Consider the following 22,782-nt stretch of genomic DNA (forward strand, 5'->3'; position numbering starts at 1 on the left):
CATTAAATTTCACCTTTCTCAAAAATATTAGTTCTCTACTCAAAGTAGCAATTTACTCAGGAAGTTTTGTGGTGGTGTTCTTTGGGGGTTTTTTTGAGGGGAAAAAACACGCACCTTGACAAGAATGGCACAATATATAAATTTTGGTTTAAAAAATTCATTTTTGATTTAATATTACTTTTTAAAGGGCAGATCACAGAGGGCAGATGTCCAGACTCTGCATGAAAATGTTGATTACTGTGTGCCTGGCAGCTTGTAAATGTCAAATATTTATTAGATGTTTATAAAATTATTTTCAGGCACTTCAACTGATGAGCAGCTTGCAAATTGGGCCTCTTTTTTTGAAGGTTATATGATGTATATGCGTGTACTTGCTGTTCCTGCACTTTCAGACTCAGTGAGCCATGTTTCAAGGCATTGAGATTGCCTTGAGTGAGATGAGGTAGTCTAAAACAATTAGGAAATCTTTCTAGGTTCTCTTTATGCTGGTCTTATTCTGCCAGAAGTCCCCCCGGGTGGTTTGCCCTTTCTTTGGATGATGGGCATGTGCCGCTTGATGCGCTCCACCCCCTGCTCAGGCTGCTGGGTGCTGCTTTCCCCTGCCAGCACCTTGCTCCTTGTTGCCTTCCAGCTGCCTTCATCTCAGCCCTCTTCCACAGAATCTGCATTTCAGTATTTCTTGCCTGGCCTTTAATTGTGGCACGGTGGTGCCTTCCTTGGGACTTTGGCTGCTCGCTCCCTCTGAAGTACCAGAGGGCTTCAGCCCCCTTGATAGTAACTGGGATTTGCAGCTTCTTCCTAATGGGCTTTGGGAAGCTGGTGGGAGGAGAAAAAAACCCCTGAAAAACCACTTTCAAAGCCCCTGGAACTATGATAAATCTCTGAGAATCCTTCTTATTGTGTTAATGTATTTATGATTTCCAAAGCTGGAGACCAAGCTACTGCATAAATCCTTAATGTTATGTACATGCATAAAATTTTAACTTAGTGTTTAGTGACCTCATTGTAGAGGGATGGTGAGAAGAAATCCCATAGGAATGTGATATTCTTAATTCTGGGTTCTTACATTTATACTGTTATTTTCTTAGAAATTAACATGTCTGTGTTCAGCAACAAATATAGTTTAGGCCAAATAGCTGAAATGCACATAGCTGGGGTCTTAATGTTGGGACGGGAATTCCACATTTAGCTATCTTTGTAGAAACAGCTTATCTTTCAAGTGCTGAGCATCCCGATCAGATGTTGCTAGGGGTGAGCAGCTCAGGAAATCCAGTAGCTCTGTTTAGGCAACTAGTCTGGAATGTAGTCCACCAAGTTTGTAAATGTTGCCATAAATAATGTTGCTGACATGGCAGGCTTTGGGCAGTTTGTTCAACATGTCACGTGCCACCATTACTTTCTTTTCCAGGCTGGTCCCTATGTGCATTGGAAACATGGAGGGAAGGCTGGTTGAGCACAAAATTCAGGAACTCTTTTGTAAACCTTCCTCTTCCAATGGAGAGCATAAATGTCTTCATGGAAAATACTGCACAGATCTATGTGTCTGTGCTCAGCCGACCCTTTCCAGGCAAACATGTTTGCAAGCCAGTAATTGTGGATGAGCACAGAGATGAGTTTTGCCCCAGCAGGGAAATGATTTGCAGCAAAAGCAGGTTTGGTAAAGGCTGGGCTGCCCGCAGGGGCCAAACAACTGCTGCAAATTGGTGCCTCTGTGGTTAATGGCAGTTTGCCTAGGGTGCCTGGCGTGCAAGGCTGGGTCTGAGACACTTCTAGAGACAGCAGAGGAAAGTAAAGTCTGGGTAACTGACTTGTTTCTCATTAAAAAATAAATGGGTGCGCCATTAAAGTGGACACAGTTTTGGGTAGAAGCTTTCTTGATGATGCTTTATGACTCATCTGGATGTTGAAGTGGTTGTTGTATTTCAGTTTACCTAAGCAATTATATATACATATATAAAATTCAATAGAAATAAAATCTAGAAAGAAACACTGTCAATTATCACACAAGTGCAGTGATGGCTTTGCTTTTTTTATTTTTGTTTTGGACTGGCCTGCAGGCAAGCCTGCTTGTGAGTTGTGAGCTAGCCAGTAGCCAAGCAGCAGGTCATTTACCAGAGGTCGTTGATCACTGAACACTGATTCCTTCTCTCCCTGTTCTAAGGGAATGGTATTATTGTCAGGATATTTGTATAAATAAAGTGCTTTGTGGTGTGGTCTTTTTTGTGGTTTTTTTTTTTTTTTTTTTTTTTCTGGCATTCTATCTTGCAAGTAGGGAGCACTGTTATTCTCAGCATTGGTGCAAACCTTACCCCAGCATTCATTTTTCTTTGTTTAAAGAGACCACATTTTCCTGAAGAAACCGTAGGCCAACAATGACTAATTTTTCTGGAGTCTGAGGAAAGTTGTAGTTAAATCACCAGTGACTGTTCCTCTAAATCCCTACAGCAAACCTGGGTTGGCTGCAGCTTGGCTCAGAGGCTGAATCAGCACAGTGCAGAATGCCTGAACTTTTATGGAAGACTACATATACTTATTTATTTTTAAACTTAGAGCTCCTTGCACAGAGGGGACCTGCTGAATGATATCTGTTGCCTCCCAAATGTTGTTTTCACTGAGCTCGCTATGGTATTTCTTGAATAACCGAAATGCATACCTCTAGGCACGTCATGTGATACCAGGCACAGTGTGACAGCATGACTAATGTGCATCTACAATTAAATAAAGTTCCTGTAGATTTCTTTTCTCATATGATAGTGCCAAGAGATTTCAAAGACTTTGATGTTGACAGTTATAGTAATTACACTGCATCCATTATGTTGCTCTTGGTAAATGAGATTTCCTGAGCTGGCCTGAGCAGAGGTACGGTCTCCCATTTTAACCTGCTGTCTTTAATCTGCTCAATACTTTTTCTACATACCGGATTTTGATTTACTAAGTTTCAGATTTAAATTAGGGATTTTTTTCCACCTAGGTTACCTGCTTATATATAGTACACTTTGTTACTGATTCTTCATCATACGGAAAATGATGTGTTATACCTGGAGGATGATAGTGATTAACACAGTAGCTTACAGGAAGAAAAAAACCCCTACACTCAGAAACTTAATAAGTAATTAAAAATTAACGTATTTCTCATTGGAATCGAGAACATATAACATGCCTGTAGTGGTATCTGTGTACTACTTTCTGTTGTTTTGATACCTGGCGTGACTGAGCGTACTGCTGCGTGATTTCTCAGAGTTCTCATTTAGACTTCCCATTTCTCACTAGATTTGTGTCCCTGGGAAAGCTGGTGACCGGAATGGTGTGTGCACGTGAAGTAAATATAATATAATCGTTGGTTTCTGGGGTATTTTTATGGAGTTCAAAAAATAGCATAAATTTTCAAGAGCACATCTGGCCGCTCGCTGGCTGGGTTTGTGATGCAGTGAATTGCTGAAGCATGTATGGTTGCAGCGGGCACGATTCATCCCTGCCATGCTGCATTATAAAGCAAGTTCAAAATACTGTCAGATCAACAGATAATTATTTATTCTTATTTGCATTAAGGCAGATCTATACAACTATGGTAGAAAGGATGGGCTTTAAAAGAGCAGTCAAGCTGATGCTGGCACTTTCAGTCCTCCCCTGTGAGAAGATGGTATTAAGTGACCTGAGTTTAGATGAGCTTTATGCTTACTTCACAAAAATGCAAGTGATAACCGTAGGTTCAGGGCTGTGGGGATTAGAATTACTATTCTTACAATAGGTTGGAATATATTTATGTAATTAATTAAAAAATAAAAAAGCTGAGTAAGAAGAAAGTGAGCCATATTTTGATTGAAATGGTTCTCATAAACAAATTGACAGCTTGGATCAACTTTTTTTTTTGGTGTGTTTTTACACAGCAGGAAAGGAAAAAAAAAGTCTTACTCAGTAGAGAAAATTGGGCTTTCATGATAGAACACAACTAGTCATCACACAGAGGGAGACAGAACTCAAACACATCCTGGCTCACCCTGTAGTATAGGCTCCCCCTTTAATCCACTTCTGTGCCATAGCATTGTTTCTTTATCACGGGGATAAATGTGTAGTATTAATTTTTTAGCTTCAAGCTAAATTGTGCTCTGCCAACAAGCCATCTTATTTCATAGCAATGCAGCCTCATTGTGATAGCTGCAAACTCAGATCCTGTGATTGATGCTGTTAAGTCATGTAATATACCACGTTCTGTTGTCAAAACTTATTTTTGTTATTGTCAACACTAATATGTTTAGGCAGAGTTTTAAATAATTGCTAAAATAAAAGAACTTTTGGATGAGAAACATGGTGCCTGGTGGCTTGCAGAAAGGGAAAGTGACTGAAGGGTATTACTTTGAAATTACAATTTGAGATGAAAAATCTTTGATTCATGCAGAAAATTGCTACAATTTAGTTTTTAAATGGAATTCTGGATAAGCCCCTTGTACTATTTTAAGTATCACCTGTTAATGAAAAAACAGTAGTGAAGAATGACATGAATTATTAGTCTTGACTTAAGATTCAAATCTGTTTCAGTGAAACCATGAAAACCAAATTAATGTGGAAACCAACAAGACAAACCTTTAGATGGTGACCAGAATTTACAACCTTATTTCTGCTCTCTCCTGCAAATAAAGCATTTGCCTGCAGCTTAAGGTAATTAAAAATAGCACCTACTTTTTAGCCCAGATTCCAAGGTAGGGGGTCCCTCTCCCTGGGGGGCTAGAGGAGTCTCCCGCAGGTTGAGGGACTGCCCTACGAGTGGTGTCCACCTTGTCGTGCTCTTCTTATAAAGGTGCAAAGGGGCATTTAGGGCATTCCTTGGGGATCCATTGCTGCTTCTCAGGTCTGAAGTGGCATTGGGCATAGATAATTGTGAAGCCAGAACTTATCTAGATTTTTTGGTTTTTACCCCCACACTCCATCCTGCTGCTTTTCTTTGCTCTTTCAAGGTAGCGTGTTCAGCATTGTGCAAAAAAGGCATTCTTCTTGGCTAACTTCTGGGCAACGAAGCTCTAATTCTGTATTAACTCTCCATGCTGGCTTGCCTTGGCTCTGCAGGTGATCCAAGCACCTACCCGGGACTCTTAGAGCGTTACAAAGGGGCAGGAACACAGAGCTGCAACAGATGTAGCGTGAGAGCTGTTGGGGAGCAGGGTAGGTCCCACAGCTGGTGCTAGTGTTCCTCTTGGGACTTGCAGGGAAGGACAGACCCTGGAGGAGAAGGTGGTGAAGCAGCACTGTTCATTGAGGGAATTTTACAAATCACAAAATAGATGTGTATGAGCCAAATGGATATTTGAAAACAACAGTTTACAGCCTTTTTTTCTGCTTGTGCAAGTGTCATGAGCCTCTTCTGATTTTTTTTTTTTTTTTTTCTCAGCATCCACACGTTTAACTCTTTACTGTACTCACAATTTTAATTCATGGTTCACCCATGAAGTCACCAGTTTACTGTAACCGTGTCCCGAGTGATGAAAGAGCAGCAGCAGTCTTAGAATGAAAATTACTTCTCATAAGTGTGATGTATCACCTCGGTGGCTATGTTTGTGCATACGGTTCCCTGTTTTCCTGGCATCCAGGCCAGTAAATCTTGACAGTGAGGAAAAGCATGTGTTGAAAAAGTACCTGGAAGTAGCATAAATCTGACTTAAGGAATTTGCTTCAGTGCTGCCCTGATCTGTGCAATAAGTCACCTGTCAGGGTGGTGGCAAGGTGGCAGGAAGAAACTTTCACCTTAGGCTTCTGATCTTACCTGGAGCACAGCCTCGGATGGTCAGGATTTCTTTTTGGTAGCATCAGGCACTTGGATCTTAATGCTGGTACTTTTGACACCTGAGCAACTCTTACTGATAGGAAGAGTAATGAATGACTGCATGACCTGGCAGGTTTAGCACCTTCTTCCTTCATGCCTTTTCCCTTTGTTATCATTCTTTCATATATTTATTTTTTTTTAAGTAGTACTCTGTATTCATTAGTTTCCCCCAGTTATCCTTCTCTCATTTGAATTAGCTCATTTCAATAGCAATATCAGCATACAGCAGGTTAATGGAAAACCATCTTAAATGCTATATATTGCATGTGTTTGACAGCATAGCAGTGATGATCCTAGTAATGATCCTAAAATCCTGTTAGCCTGAGAGCTTTAAACTCCAGATATTCAGTTATACTTACATAAATGCAAAACGTTTTGCCTAGTGTATGTACAAAGGCAAAGCCTGCCTGAGTAGGGCATCATCTTTCTCTTTTTGTTAAAAGTGACCATGCATGTCTCTAAAAATTAGCTGAGCGTTTGGGAAGAAATTAGGGTCTGATTTGGTTAGAGGCTGTTTTTGGAAATAGCTTCCAGAAATTTTTAGAGAACAAAATCTTATGAAACTTTAGCAAAAGGAGCAGTAATGAAGTGACAAGAAGTATTGTGGCAGTACCAAAAGTGGGTCACAGAGCCAGGCTTTTTGAGGTTTAGTTCTGAGCTAAATTAGAAGTTAAAAGGTGTGCTCCAGTTGGGGATCCAAGGGGGAAGCATTTTCACCTGCTTCCCTACCAGAGCTGTTTTTACCATTTGTGCCATGTGATGCAGCACGTGAGTCCCGTGAACTAGAGCGCAACAGAACACAGCCAAGCAAACCATCCTGCTATGGAGGAGAAAATCTATCTTGTTTGGCTTGTTTCAAACTTTTCAGAGGGAATATTTTAATCTGCTTCTATTATGAGCCCCAAACCTTTCTATAGGACTTTGGAGATTTAAATTAGAAGGTCCACCAACTTGGATAGTGCTGTTCAGGCACAATCTGGAAATAGCAGTATCTTTTCTTTCTAATAATGCCCTTTGTTCCAGGCAGTGCATCTTATTTTTGAGAAACCAACGGCTCACTTTGGTAACTGGTAACTGTTTACTGGGTTTACAATTAAAAGTCACTTCAGCTATTACTAAAAAATGATTTTGTCTGTAGGAGTGATCCTTCTTTCTTTGTATGATTTTGAGGTTTTTTTTAGGATGCCTATCATTTCACAGTGAAGATGTTGTTGTCTAATTACTTGACAGAAAATGCCAATACCTTTATCTTGGGGAAAAGAATCAACTTTTTAATACCACATCACTGATTAGTACTGACATCTTTCATGTTTAGACAGCCAATGCAAGAGCAGAGCTACAGCCTGTAAGTTCATCTGCCTGCTTTATCCCTCTGTTTGGGTCTTGGAGCTTTGGGTTTGCTACATTTGATGCCTGTACTTGTATGTCGATGCCTGCAGATTAAACTCTGAACCACTGTAGAATATATAACTTGCATCTCCACATCAGAAGTCCAGGGGTACAGCCTGTATAGGACTGAGCTCTCCGTGTGAAGGACAGGACTTCCCGAATGATGCAGAGAGCTGTATCACTCTTGCAGGGAAATAGGTGAGGAGCAGATGCAGGCGCCTGCATCCTGGTGGTGGTCTGAGCGTGCATCACTCACTGGGGAGCCTGGAGCTGGGCTGGGGACTGAGGTATTTCTCCAGCATTCTTAGGAATCCCACAGTCTGCCAACGTTACCATTTATTTTTCAGATTCAGAAGTAGATTTGTATATTTGCCTTTGTACAATATTTCTTCTGGATTTTTGTTCATGGCTGAAAAGTTAGATTTGACCAGGCAGTTATTTAACCTTTATACCACCAGGCACTGGACTCCCCCTTTGTGCTTTTAGCCTCCTGTACTCTGTCAATGGGGATCACTGATTTTTTTTATTACTGACAGTCATGGTGTCCTGTCAGACAAGTATTTGCAGTGATTTCCAAGAGGTGAGAAAGTGAAATGAGGCGACATCTTGCTATAAACTTGAGCTATTGCCACTTTTATGCAGCAGAGAAAAGATCCTGAAAATAAAGGCTAATGAGCTGTGCAAAGCACAGTGAAAGTCATAGAAAATGCAAATAATTTTTAAACATTTGCATGATAGTTTCTAGCCTGAGCCAAGTCCTCATTTACTGTAGAGCAGACAAGGAGCTTAAGAATTAATTACCTAGTTGATATGCATAGTTCATTAAGATGTAATTTTTAATTGTAATGCATATTGCACTTCATGTTGAATATCCATTGCAGGTCACAGCAAAGTTGCAGGTTGATTTGCCATTCAGAAGAGTAAAGTCGCTGTTCTATCATCCTGACATGACCTCAGGAAATTCTCTGACAGCTCCCTAGAATCTGGAGGTTTTCTTCCTAGGAAACTGATCTCCCTCCTTTTGAGAGAGGGCCATTGCTTCATTTATCAAAGGAAGGAATCAAAGGGCAATATTGAATAAAAACCCCATTTTTTTTTAAAGGGATTGCCTTTAAATTGATCATTTCTGAAAAGTCAGTATATAAGAAAGAATAAATTAACATGATTTGTATAAGGCTTTCTTCCTATTTCCTGTCCTTTTTTAAGTGGAGAAAGAGGGAGAAAACCCCAAAACCTTAAGAAGCAGCTCTCTGTGCTGTCCCTTACCTTCAGTGCTGTCAGGCTTGCTCAGGAAAAGAATTTTTTTAAAATAGAAAAAAAACCCATCCATTTTACGTGGACTTTTTCTCAGAAAGTGTTTGTTTGTAGTCTCATTCACTGACATAAAGAGGAGTCCCCTGTGAAGAAGGATGTGCACATTTCAACTCTATATTTGTCTATTAGCTTGTTCATGGTAGTGGATCTCATACATTCACTGATTTAACCTTCATGCCTTCTAGGGCCAAGTAATAGACTTTGCTTTTTTGGATTCAGAAATTGCATCGTGTACCAGGATGGATAAACCCTGGTTATTTGGTGCAAATCTTGAAGAAAGAACAGAATTCGGACTTGATGATTGTTTTGTTGCATTTTTAAAAAAACATGTTATTTACACTTACTTGAAATGTGGAGTGGTCTTTTCAGACACTCTCCTCAGTGTGACCAGAAATTTTTCTAATCTAAAACTCAATAAGATTTAATTTAATTTAAAAAAAAAATAAATCGGTGACTTTCATACTTTAAAAGCATCAGTACTGAATGCTGTGCAGACAGAGAAAGCAGGATGCTTCTGTGCGTGACCTACATCCCTTTCCTGGTCTTCACCTCTTTATCCTTCATTACAGCCAGAGGCCACAGGCAGTGGAAAGAGCATGAAAGTAGCAAAAGACATTGTGGAAACCTCTGTCCTTGTATTGATCCTGTATATGTGGCACCTCGGAGGCTGTATGTCTCATTGGAAAGAATTAACTTCTCTCCTCGTTGTCTTGCTGGGACAGACCCCAAAGAGGGTCTGCCTCTGTGTCCTCCAGGACAAGCATGGGGGTACCCAGGGCACAGCCTCCCTGCCTGCCCTTCATGTCTTGGCCTGAAATTGTCACTGGGAAACAGGGCTCGTCCTCCCTGGCCTTGGCGCTTGCATGTGTGTTGCATCTAGTAACTGTAACGTCAAAGCTCTGAGATGGATAAAAAAAGTTGAAATGAAGCAGCTTAGGGTTGTCTGGACATGGCGTCAGGCATTTGCGTTGCACTCTGCTTGGTTGCAGTCGCATAATGTACCCCTTCACAGCTGATGCCTCTGGTACGTATATGTGTCGGGTAGAGTCGATAGTGTGATAATCCGCAATTCTTGGGTTTCATTTTCTTCTCTGAGACTGTCTTGGTCTATAACATCCAGTAATCCCAACACGCTGCTCCTATTTGTGCTCATCTGCAAAATGAGCAGCACTCAGAGGAGTAACACTCACGTGCTCCATTAACAGTAGCAGTGGCTGAAGATGCTCGTGCCACCCGCCTGCTTCTTCCTAGCGGTCTGCTGGAGGCTCTCACACCTGCAGCTCCAGAGGAATCTGCGCCAGTGTGTCCGGGTTTTGGTGTCCTAGCGTGGATGCCTGCTGAAGCCCCGAGGTGGGGCAGCGGAGTGTCGGGTAGAGTGGCAGAAGCTGCCACCGCTGCAGTGGATTGAATGAGCCTTCGTCCTGACACTGACAGAGCAGAGTCCAGAGGGTCTTCTCCACTCGTGCAAAAAAGATTCCCTTGAAGATGGGCTTGGTTTGGTGAGCAGAAAGCTTTTTGGCTCAGGGGAACATTCACAATTACCCAAACAGCATGTCAAAATATATTGTATTATGCAATTTGGTGCACAGTTCAACCTTTTGAAAGCACTATCGTTTCTTAAAAAGAAGTTCTAGAGATGGTAATTTTTTTGGGGGTAGAATAATCTACATGGCTTTTAGCAGGAATTCTCTTCAGTCTCCTTTTGTATTTGATTTTGCAGGGGGAGTCATAATAAAGCTTTCAGAGTTTGAGTATCTTGCAGTTGGTAAAATACATTTTTATTGCATATAATAAGAAAGCTGTGTGATCGTTGACTTGTAAGTACTAGCGAAAATACTAAGCAGAGTCCATGTTTCCTGTACTTTGCTGCCTAACACCCAAATAATCTCAGTAAATCAGAATTTGGCCCCAAAACTCTTCTCATGCTTATTCAGAATTTTTACCATCCTTACAGTCTGTCCTGGCTCAGGGGGTGGGGATGGGAAGGTCAGTCCCCTAAAAATATGATTTGCTTAAAAATCGTGAGAGTTTAAAATGTTTTAGTTTTCTTTTATCCCGCAGTCACAAGAATTCAGAATTTTTATGTAAAGAATGAAAGTTGAAATACTAATACAGTCTGTTTCACTTAAGTGATGGGGTTTTTTTCATTTGGTTGTGTTTTGGGTTTGGCTTTTTTTGTTGTTGTTTTTTTGTTTTTCCTATAAAAGAGCTTCTCAAATATTGCAATACTCAAGGTAAAATCATGAGAACTGGCAGCTTTGGTATTGCACTTTCCCAAATGACCTTGACATTTTTTGCTGCATAGTTCATTAGATCATTTATTCTCATGCTAGCAGTGTCTATATAAACTTCCCTCAACAAACAAAATTCCTCTACAAGAGTTTGTATAAATGTGTGTTTGCAGAGAAGTAGATAAGCAGCATGCTAAAGCAGGCTGTCAGGCTCGCAACAGCATTGATCCCAAAAGCGGTGCTAAATAAGCAATAAAAAGTAAAATAATATAAAAGTACATATTTAATTCAATCAAATTCTGTGAATACTCAAACTCTAGCAGAAATTGTAACAGGTACAGGTACAACAGGAGCAAGGACAAGAACCCCCATAGCACGTTTGGGTTTCTGTATGATCATGTGTAATTATCCTGCGACACTGCGTGGTGCAAAAATCCTCCTCTGCCATACTCTTCTTTCCTGCGTTTCCTAATGATCCAGCTGAACATCTGCTCTGTGAATACAACGTGCAGATGATGCAGCTGGAATTGCCGGTGACAGAATTGTTTCCTTGACAGGAGCATGCTATTTCACCCTGGCTAATCTATTGTCTCTTATATTGCTCTTCGCCTCCATCCCCACTTGCTGGACGCAATTAAAGCATCCCGGCAGAGCCGCCTGTGTGGCGAAGGAGACACGTTTCACCCCCAGGCAAGGCTGGCACTTGGTACCAGTCACACCAGCCTGTCGGTTCCTGAAGCAGGATTGATGACAGCCAGGAAGCATTTGCAGGCTGGGCTCTGCTCTGCTCTCCTGACTCCCTGCCAGCTTACTTTTGGGCTGGGTAAACAACAAAGGCAGGGCATGCTGACAACGGAGAGAAGTACATTTTCATGGCAACACGTATTTTCATTTTGTAGCTAAAAGGTTGCCCTCAATGCAAAGCTTTGCTGCTGGTGTGTCCCTTTGGTACCCAAAGGGAAGCCTGTCTGTGAGAGAGGGGAGGGTGCACAAATGTTCCGAACAGAAGAGGTTGCTGCTTTGATTTTCACGTGAGCAAAAATATGGTTGTGCAATCAAAATGACTGAAAGTTGTGTCCAAACATATTCCTATTATAAAGTCCAAACTTTTTGTTATGAAGGAAACTGTGCAATATGCTATCTCCTCATACCGTTTTTCTCCCCGGAAAACTGTTTCATTTAAACCAAATTCTGGTGGTATGAGGAAAAATAAATAATAGTTTTCAGATATCGGTTTCTAAGATCATTGGGAAGAGGGCTTTTTTTGGTGGGAAGTGGTGCTTGTTTTTAATGACTGGCTCTTGGATCTGGTGACTGTTAGAGGTAAATGGAGGCTAGGATGTGAGCAGCCTCAGGTGCTGCTGAGATCTGCGGTTTAATCCTCCAGTTCAAGCAGCTCAGGTTTGGGAAGTCAGTAGGTGATTTGGGAAAAGTTACAACCCAAACAAATGTGAAAATCATCTTATGGTACTACTGTAAACTTTTTCCAGAAAGAAACTGCTATCAAGGAGGTCACAGAACGGGATTTATTTTGCTGGTTTATTTACCTTCACTCTTTTGAGAAAGTTAGTGCTATCCCAAGGAAGCAGTTTTCTCCACCTCTCCACCATCCGTTCTTGCCACAGTAGCAGTGTTGGCAGCTGCTGGAAGTGCATGGATTTGGATGCTCCTTCCAGCGCGTTGGCTGAGCCTGGTGATCCCCATCCCGCTGGGCAGGTTCCTCTGGGGGCTAACCCACCCCACCCTGGCTGCAGAAACGGGCGTCAGCCAGGGCTCAGGACGGGCGTTTGTAGGTAGGCTTTTGGATATGGCTATGAATCGCTCCCAGGTTAAATGTTATGCAAAAGGTGTGAAGTTAAGCTACAAGTGTCTTTGTGGAATGGTATCAAAAGTGAGGTGTATGGGGTGCGTAGGTAGTGATGTAGTAGTCGATGTATGGCTGGAATAACAGATATTATGAAGGCACAATGAAGTTTGGCCATTCTGCACAGTCAAAAAGAGCAAAATTTTGATATGTTACATAGGTATTTTTGTAAATGCTTTGCTGAATATTTGTCTTTCATTGGTAGCGTATTTCATACCCTTTGACCCATGAAATCTGCAGTCCTTGTGCCATTTTTCCAATTGTAAACTCTTAAGGAACAAAAAAAGTATAAAATTTTAGGAAACTCTGAAGTAGCTTATATAACATGTATGTTGATGCTATCATCACACTGTGTAGGCTTAATATTTTTCAACAGAAGTAAATTGCATGACCCTGTGAGTAAGGTAATGCCTTTTCCCACTGGTGCAACAGAGGTTTTCTCTATTTCCCTATCGTATCCCATATCAGTCATATCTGACCTTTGATCACTCAGGCTTTCATAGTAAAACAATAATCATCAGGAAACTTCATACGTGTGAGAAGGAAAAAAATAAATATGCATTTTTTGATATAATAGTGGTATTGTTTTTAACTGGTGATGCAGCCCTGGGATAGCGCTGTCTGTTACTGGGTAGACTGGGATAAAGTGGTAAATGGCCTCTCCCAACAGTACTTATGTTGTAAGTAGATTGTTATTTTTATACATGTTTGTAATTAACTGACAGTCTGATCTTCTTTTTTTTTTTTTTTTTTTTTTTAACTGGGGAATTGCTTTTCTTTGGGGCTTATTGATCTAAACCTGTATAAAATCCAGATTGCTTACGTAATTCAATGTTTGGATATCTGCTGTGCTTTAGAGGGCCACAGCTGCTCTTATATAGATACGATTGTATTCTTAAAACTTGGCCTTTACAATAGTTAATAGCAGTTGGGAATTATTTTCAGTCATATTGTCTCAGAAATTAATAATTAAAGCAAGTTAATGTGAAAATCAAAATCCTGCCTTCAATATACTGAAGGTTATGATGAGACATAAACCTGATGTATAATGGGAAGATGTCTTGGTCAATCATACAATAAAATTTCCTAATGTCCTCTTTATCATCTTCACTCTTAAATGTTACTAATCCGGATGCTCTGTGAGTAATGAAATGGAAGTCAAGACAAAAAAAATTCTGTTGTTGAAGATACCTTTGAGTTGGTATTTCTTAATGGCTCAGAAGTGGCAGAACAATATTTCTCTGCTGCCGTGACAGCAAGGGAAGCTCTGTATAGTCACTGTTCCCTTCGGGAGAGCTGCGGGCTGTTATTCTGTTGAGGCTCTCAGAGGATTTTTTTAGCCTTTTTGTGGAGGGAAATGTTTGAATCCCAATTGTGGCACTTTTTTTTTATTATTTTCTTTTTTAATTTTATTTGGTTGGAGCTAAATTAATTTTGTGAGGATGTTAACAAACAGATACTTATCTATTCTGAGAGGAGCTTTGCTGTTTGCATCCTACAGGCTTCCCTGCAGCGGCTGCTCTTGCTGGTTGCCTGCCAGTGGGCGGGCAGGGCAGATGGGAGGGTGCAGGCTGTGGCATCTGCTGAACACTCGCATTGCTCGTTGTAGATCTTTGCCTTGCTGTGGTGTAAGGCAAACAGGACTGTGGTTTCAAATACTAGCAGCACAGATACGCAATTTGATTTCATATGCCCCAGCTCGAGTACTGCCTGCAGTTTGGAGTACCTCGATGTAAGAAGGACATGAGACTGTTGGAGCGTGTCCGGAGGAGGGCAGCAAAGGTGGTGAATGGCCTCAAGGGCAAGACTTGGGAGGAGCGACAGAGGTCACTTGGGTTGTCCAGCTTGGAGAAAGCTGAGAGGTGACCTCGTTGCAGCCTGCAGCTTCCTGGCAGGGGGCAGCGGAGGGGATAATGCCCATCTCTCTGTGCTGCCCAGTGGTAGGACAGGAGGAAGTGGGATGGTGCTGCATCGGGGGATGTTCAGACTGGATGTTAGGAAAGGGTCTTCACCGAGAAGGTGGTTGGTGTGGCACCAAGCCTGTCAGAGTTCAAGGAGCATCTGGATGATGCTCTTAGTCTATGATTTATTTTAGGGAGTCCTGAGAGGAGCAGGGATTTGGACTTGATTCTTACGGGCCCCTTGCAACTTGAGACTTCCTGTGATTCTATGAAATACAGATCTTGTGGGCATGGCAAACAGACAGGCGTTCTCATTAGCCACCACTTATTTCCAGGGGAGATTTGCTTACTGACTAGTTGTCTCACTAGAAATAATCAAACCTGTGTGAAGAATAACATGCAACTGTGGTGTCTCAAGGGCAGAATTTGGACAGTAAGTGAGACCTGTTGCTCCAGAGGTGCAATATTCATTATCCTTTTTTACTGTCACACGTTACTCAGATGTGTGCGTCACTTTCAACTGTTGCCCAGGCACAGGGTGCCTATGCTAATGCGCTAGCCCTTTTGCTTTATTGGGGGGGTGAGGGGAGGTGTTGGTCTTCCTTTTGATCACCTCTGTGCTCTCTGGTCTCTGCTACTCCTTCAGGTGTTCACAGAAGTTCTCAGAAGTTATAAAGCTATGATATTCTCTCAACTGGATCAATTTTTAACTTCCTGCTGTGGCGTATTGGAGATGAGAAACATATTAATATTCCTCATTATTGCAAACAAAAAGATCCCTAATCAATGGTAGTTGTAATTAGGTTACTGCTAAGTGGGTTTTGAGATTGTTGAAGGTGGCGATTAGTCCATAGCCTGAAGTATGAAAGGAAAACAGGTAATCCTGAGACATGACAAAGAGCTACTGCTATGTACAAGCAGTGGCTCTGCACAATACACATGGGGTGGAGTTCTCATTGCTAATTTCATGTTGATTGGAGTTCATTGTCTTGTTTCATCAAGTGTGTTCAGCTGTTAGTAGATGTAGAAGTGAAATATTTCCCTGTGTCCACCCTTTTTCCACGTAATACAGTCTTGGTTTGCACAGTATTTGGTAAGGATCTGTAGTTGTTGATATGGTCCTACCAATTCTCAAGCAAGAAGTACGTACTTCAGTTTAAACTCCATGTATTGGCAAGATAACTTCGCCTTTTGGACACTGCATCCAGTTACTAGCACGATGTTGAATTTAATGGCAGAAGTTTGAAATGGATACTGATATTCAGTGTCTTTCTATTAAGGTAGAATGAAAGAAAATTTGCGGCAGTGGAACGCCAGCATTGTATATCGATTGCAAAATGTTGTGTAGTTTTTGTAAACCTGCAGTAACTCAAGAGCTTTACTTCACTAATAGATGTAAACGGAAAAATTACCAGTTGGTGTGGAATGGAAGAAACAAGAACTGAAGGACTAGAATCAAGCAGTGGTTAGAGGACGTTTTTATTCACTGTTTTATCTTATTTACATTGTTTGAGATTTCCTTCTTGTCAAAATGTGGTAACATCAATTCAATGCTTTTTTTCAGGTTTATATTGTCTCTCTGCCTGTAATTATTCTCGTTAAACCAAAGTGTGAAGAAATGCATGAGGAATGGTGCAGACTGTGTGCGGATTGATGTTGACAGACTTTGCTATTTTAGAAAGCAGGAAAACATTGACTTGTTTAATTCCCCTTTAGGACTCATGTCACTAAGTGCTAGAAGAAATCCCATGTGAAGGCTTTGCATTCACTTTTCAGTGTGGGCTTTCAGTTTAGAGGTGAAATGAGACAGTTCGAGGTGTCACAGATCAGGTAACGACACCTTCATCAGCTGAGATGACCTCACAGAAATTTAAATTGCAGGTTGCCTAAGGCCCAACTTTGCAAAGCACATCATCTAGTTCTTAATTTCAAGCATATGTTTGAATCCATTCTAGTTAAGCAAAATACATGTCTCCTTCTTTCCTACCGTCTGTTAAAAAGCTGCCTGTCTGTAACAGGCAAGGGGAAGCCATCAGAAGAGTCTAAATCACAGTGTGCCTCCCAGCATATGGAAACCTAAAAGAACTGGTGGAGCATGTAGAATATCAGAGAAGGGCCACACCAGTCATTTAGTTCTCTGGTCCCCCAGCGACAGATCACCAGCCACGGCGCAAACACAACAGTGTTACTTCTGTGCTGCAAACATCTCCTGGTGGGCCAGGTTCCCTGGTGGACCCTGCAACCTCCTGTCCAGCCTGCTGATCTTCTGGTGCAGCTTCATAAAAGCTGATTGGGCTTCCCCTTAACCTGCTCATCTCTCCTTGCTGTAGGTAGCCCTGTGTGTGCTTACCGTGGCTTTTCTCCACAATGCTAGTGTGCAGGTTAGTCTGTGTTAAGTGGAAGGTCTGGGGACTTTTTTGGTTGCTAGGAGGGAAGTGCTCTGTTCTGTTACCCATCCTGGAGCAGCTCCCCTAAACCAATTTGCTTCTGGATTCTATATTCATTCTTGCATTTCAGTGGAGGAAAGACGTCAATGTCCATTCTTCACCATGGCTTAATAAAGCTCTTGAATGCAGGGGTAAAGAGGAAGATCTGTGGTTTGTTTGCTTGGTTTTTTTTGGGGGGGAATGTGTGTTGTGGTGTTTTGTGGAGTTTTTTTTTGTAGAGTGAAAATGCCACGCTGAGTGTAATTCCAGCACGTTCCTGTTGAATGCACACAGGAGCCTGAAGGAGTAGTCTAATCATTTGCTTTGGCCTGTGCATAAGGACGGTGGGTGGTGTAGCACAAGGGTATCGCAAGAAAGAACCTTAGCTTTAAATAGGTGCAGCGTGACCCATTTTCCTCTCTCGTGCTGTATGATGTTCTGCTGCTGGCTCCTCTTCGCGTGGGCTGATCCCCTCTGGTGCTGTTGGCTCTGTTGACCCTTGGGTTCATTGGTGGCTGGAACTAATGTCCAGCTCATTTTATAACCATGTCTCTCAAGGTCTGCCCCTGCTTAATCTTCCATGCCGTTACCCCAGAGTTACTCGTAAGGATATGGAGGAGTTTTTGACATCCTTTGTGTCTGATCCAGATGCAGCGCAGCTGGAGGGAAGGGACTTGCTCCATATTGTACCTCTGCTTATCTATGCAAGGGGACACGACTTGGCATAGTAGCAAGTGCCAGTACTGAGTTTTGATCTATTGTCTTGGGGGCAGGGGAGAAGCAGAGGGTAACACGCCCCCACCCCCCCACCCCCCTTAAATTTTACTCTTGAGTGATTGTTAATCTTTAAATTAGTAAGAATATGAGACTTCCCATGCTACAATTTTAGAATAACTGTAATCATTTTGAGAAAATAAAGCCTAGGAACATTATGGTGTTGAATGTAGAGTAAACTGGTGTTTGAAATGACGTGTTGTACATCTGCACATATCAAAAAAGGAGTTTAATTTCCTAATTTGGTTTGGATCTTGCCCCCCTTTCCTCATGTTCATCCCTGTTTTATTTTCTCCCTTTTATGTCTGTAATTGCATACATTATTAGAACTGGCAAGATGAGCACCTCCAGATGCATCCTACAGGAACCCAGCCAATGCTGACTTTATTCCCATGTCAGACTGCATGCCAAGTCAGTGAAGCTTGGTTGTCAGAATCTATACTCTTCCTGTGCTGCTTCTAAACCCATCTTCTCACATATTATTTTGACATGGGATGACTCATGATAACCTCAAGAATTGTCCCAAGCTGGAGAAGGTGTTTTTTAGTGTGCTGAACTATCCCAGTTAAAAGCAGTATTTTGAAATAGTATGGTCTAGGAAGCTTTCCTTATTCTTGTGTCAGATGAAACAACTTTGGGCATTTATAATCTATCACGTTGTACCTTTCACTGGTTTTTGTGCTTTTTTTTTTTTTTTTTTAACTGCCTCTGAATTTTTATGCCCTCTGAGTACAATCACTGATTTTACTAAACATAATGCATTTTGTGTTGTGATTTGTTGCAACAGTAACTCCTCTTCCTTCTGGGGAAGAATATACTCATTTTATTTATTATTTCACAGGTATCAGGCAACAGCATATCAGCGCTGCTCCTTCTACAGGATCTTTTCCTAATTGGAGATCTATACTATCACCGACACGGCCTTCCACAGAAACTAAGACTTCTTCTGTAGCTGATATTTCTATGGGACAGACTTTGGAGAATGCAAACTTGCTTCAGATGATAAAAACAACACTGACTGGCACACGTACGAGGACTCTGGATCAAGCTCATCTGTCACCCACCCTGTATCAAGGCAGTGGAAACAGTGCATCCCAGGAACCCGCTGAAGTTTCAGCCGAGTCACCTCTGAGGTCATCATCTCAAGATGCAGACGAAACAGCTGCTATATCAGGTTTGCCTCAACTTGGTATGTTTGCCACATTGTCCACTACCCCATCACATCTGAGTACAGCTGTGCCATTTCAGCTAATACCATTAGAAACACCCTCCATTTCAAAAGAAAGCACATCAGGATCAGACATGTTTGCTGCTGTTCCATCACCATCATTCTCCTCATTGGTAATTCAGTCACCTCATACCATTAAATTTTCTAAACCAGCTGTACTACCCATCAAAGTGCCTTTGTCTGCAAATCCTGAAGGTTTCTTCAACACAGATTCAGCCAGCTCGCAGGTTAGTGAAAGCAGAAATAGTCCTCTAAGTATGATCACTGTAGTACATTCCGGTATGGTGAATCACGGAAAGGGTCCCCAGTTGTTTATGGGTACCACACCTTTCAATCTGTTTGGATCAAAAACAGTGCATTTCACAGAAACAGTGGGAAAAGGATCTCCTTCAAAAAGGCCCTCTTCTTTGCCTGTACACTCTGATATTCCTGTGTCAAAAACATACCAGTCTTCCCTGCCAGTAACTTCCAGAAGCCTGTCACGGTTTCCTAATGACAGTATGTATAATGCATCTTCTACTGGAGTAAAACCAAACAGTCAGCCATTTAAGGCAGTGTTGACTGACAGAAATAGTGATACCACTCCTCTGTCATCATCAGTTTTTCAGGATAAAGCAGGGGTTCCTACATCAGTCTTCCATCCTGTGGGTACTCCACATCTAATAATGCAAATGAGTCATCTGCAGTCTTCCACAGCACTGACTAATTGCGCTACAGGCTCTACCAGTGCACCTTTCATGTCATCAGCTTCTGAGAGCCTGGCTGAGGTCTCCAGCTTGACAGAGAGCACATCTTCCCTTTCATTGGCAAAATCACTTGGTCCAGATGCAAAGCACGCTCGTAGTGCAGCGCTGCCAGTACGAGCACTTAGAAGCAAAACAGATTTTCTCTTTAGAAATACAACACGCTCCTCTTTGACAAGCACAAGGTCTGCCTTGCTAACTGAGACAAATGACTCCCTTACTAGGCCAGCACACGCAGATGGTCCCAGTGCAGCAGCAGCCGATAAGGATACTGTGCAAATCCCTTTGACTGTTTCCTTGCATCCCTCTGTGGTGGCTCTGAGTCAGACTTCTGCAGGAGACCTGACCGATGGAGCTCATCAGACAAATGGCATGCAGCTGCCAACTGCTTCTGCACGTACTGTCCCAACTTTGGATGGCTTTCCCATTGCAAGAACAGCTCAACAGCCTTTCACAAGAGGGGTGACAGCAAAGATGTCTGTGAACTTTAACGCTAATAGTGTTCTGCGTTATGGATCTCAGCTTTCAAAAGTTTCTCCTGATATCCAAACCAGTAAACTCCCCAAAGAATCAAAGATACCAGGCACTGTTTTGGAAACAGCCAGGACTAGTTCTGATCTAGCTGCAGTGACTGCATATCTTCCACCTGAAGGTGCAGAAAGTCCAGATGTAACTGCAAATGAAGACAGGAATGTGAGGGCACCCACTGTTGTGACTACACATGCACAATATTCACCTCCAAGAGCTTTAAATCATTCTACCTCTAACCAGACATTACATTCTGTTCATAGAAAGCCGCTCACCTCGCTCTTGCCTTCAGTGTGGGGTACGCTGCCATCACTTGTTTCCATGACAACAGTAATGGACAGCCACAGCTCCAGCTTTTCTGGGATTTCAAATGCTGATTCAAAAAGCAAATTAGGTCCTGTCAGCTCTCCTGAAGTCACAGCTTTGGCTTCTACATGGACTAATACAGCACTGCTGTCTTCAGCTGGCGTTAGTGTTCCTTCAGTAAAATCTTCAGTCAAAACGGCAATAAGAGAAGTTCCTCCAAGTAATTCTCCATTGGAAACTGAGCACCATGCACCATACTCAGTAGTTTCAAGTCTGCAAAAGAAAGTTAATACAGATAAGCAGCCACCCTTCTCCACTCCTTCAGCAAACTATATATCTGCAAACTCTAGGCAAAACGTTTTGAATCCACCCTTTGATGGAACAGAGTTGAATAGTTTTCTAGAATCTGATGTAGGTGCATTTGCACTGAAAACATCTCCCATTCGGTATTCATCCCTTGCTACCACTTTGGTACTTGACCCCCTGCAAAAAAACCATGGGAGCACATCTGAAAACATGGCTAATGTCTTCACTGTTGGGGATGTTCACATCAGTATCCGCTATGAAGCACCTCTCCATTTACATGTGCTTTCTGTTAATGATACAGGTGCTTTCCCTAGCTCTCTAGAATCACAAACTGATGCTGGAAAGATTAAGGACTTTGTCATTAAAGTAGGCACACCACCAACACTGGCTTTTCAGCTCGCTGACAACTTGGTTCTTCCGGCCAGCAATGAAAGCAGTGCCATCCACAGCGTACTGCCACCCGAGTCCCCCTCTCCTGCCACCAAGCCTCCTAGCTCAACTTCCCTGCATAGCTTTATTACAGAAGAAGACATCGGTTCTGGCAATTTGCCAGAATTTGCAGATAACCAATTAGAATCCTCGGGTTATTTGGTTATGGCTGATAAAAATCCAGCTACATTTAGTGTGGCGGAGTGGAACGTGAGTGCTACAAGGCATAGTCTAGTTCCCAGTAATATATCTAATAAAGCTACCAAGGGCATCCCATTGCAAACCCCTACCACCAGTGCTCTGCAGTCAGTCATCATAACTGCTGTCCATGCATCACCAACACAACTAACTTCTCCTTTTTTGTCAACAACCAACTTTACCCATTCTGTCATTACAGTGTTATCTGGAGTATCTTCTGGTGCAATACCTACAGTAGGAACTTCAGAAGCAAAACCACTAACAAGAAAATCATCTCCAGCTTCACCAGTGCCAGCTTCTTCCTTCTTTTCTCTAGGCACTGAAAACACACCTTTGCCATCTGTGATGGCTTTAAGCACACCGATACCGACACTAACAAAAAATAACACTGCCACCAAATTGACATCGGACCCAAGCTCAGTAGGGACACACACAGATTTTCCTTTTGCAACAAGAAACGCAACTGCCTCACATGTGGACATGACAGCTATGCTCATCACCCCTAAAAGCACCACGGTCACAGCTTCCATGCTTGCACCCACAGCACATGTACCAAGGCAGATAGAAACACCAGTAACTGACACCCAGAAGTTCCCAAGCTCAGAAATCACCAAAACATCAACCCCCTATCCACTGACAATTACAGCAGCTTTGACATCTATTACAGCATCAGCGAAAACAACTAGGCTTCCCTCTACTCCCGTGGAAAACACCTCCGCTCCTCCCGACACCACGGCAGCAGCCGCTTTCGCTAACATGACGGCAGCTCCGCCCCTGGATTGCCGGCTCTCCAGGAACCTTATGGTTAAAACAGGTATGTGGGGCCACTGAATTTGCTGACAGGACCTCGCTTGTCTACCTGGGGCAACTGGTGACAAGTGGGAAATACACCGCAGTGTCAGAGAGCATGGGGGCATTAGTGGTTTATCTGGGGACGAGGTGGCTGCGCTTACAAACCATGCAGATAGAAGCGGGGTTGCTAGATAGGGATGGCACTGCCTTTATTTTTAGCTTGGGTTGTACAGTGGATGTGTCAAATGAAGGGGTGAGATCAGGTGCTCTGAAGTTGGGTGGGTGACGGCGGGGATCTAGCAGAGCCACCTATGTGGGTGGACATCCCTGTGTGACACGATGGTTTGGTCTCTGCTTTGCAGTAAGGAGGCTGTGCCGCTGGAGGAGATGGTGCAGTAACCTGCCTCGGTCTCTGGCCCCGTTTACATATGAATACTTAATTCTAGCAATAAAGCTTCATTTGAAAATAATGTTTAGTATTAGAGTTGTGCACTTCAGAATGGGAGGATTTTGAGCTCTCGATGTGAACAGTACCACT

At 42.4% G+C, this 22,782-nt stretch overlaps 1 protein-coding gene across 3 annotated transcripts in view; it reads left to right on the forward strand.

The window, feature by feature from the left end:
• KIAA1549L (KIAA1549 like) overlaps positions 1 to 22,782 on the forward strand; it is a 137,378-nt gene that overhangs the window by 39,458 nt on the left and 75,138 nt on the right. For 2 of the 3 annotated variants that reach the window (XR_003561508.2, XM_027810442.2), the window contains exon 1: positions 19,218 to 22,266. Coding sequence is in view for 2 of the 3 variants with exons in the window: in XM_027810442.2 (XP_027666243.2) it covers positions 19,224 to 22,266 (3,043 nt within the window). In the remaining variant the exon portion in view is untranslated. Of the gene's footprint in view, positions 1 to 18,555; positions 18,889 to 19,217; positions 22,267 to 22,782 lie in introns of those variants that run through there. The other variant, XM_055722950.1, reaches the window with a different exon arrangement.

This window comes from Falco cherrug, chromosome 10, assembly GCF_023634085.1.
Source record: "Falco cherrug isolate bFalChe1 chromosome 10, bFalChe1.pri, whole genome shotgun sequence".
Lineage (NCBI taxonomy): Eukaryota > Metazoa > Chordata > Aves > Falconiformes > Falconidae > Falco > Falco cherrug.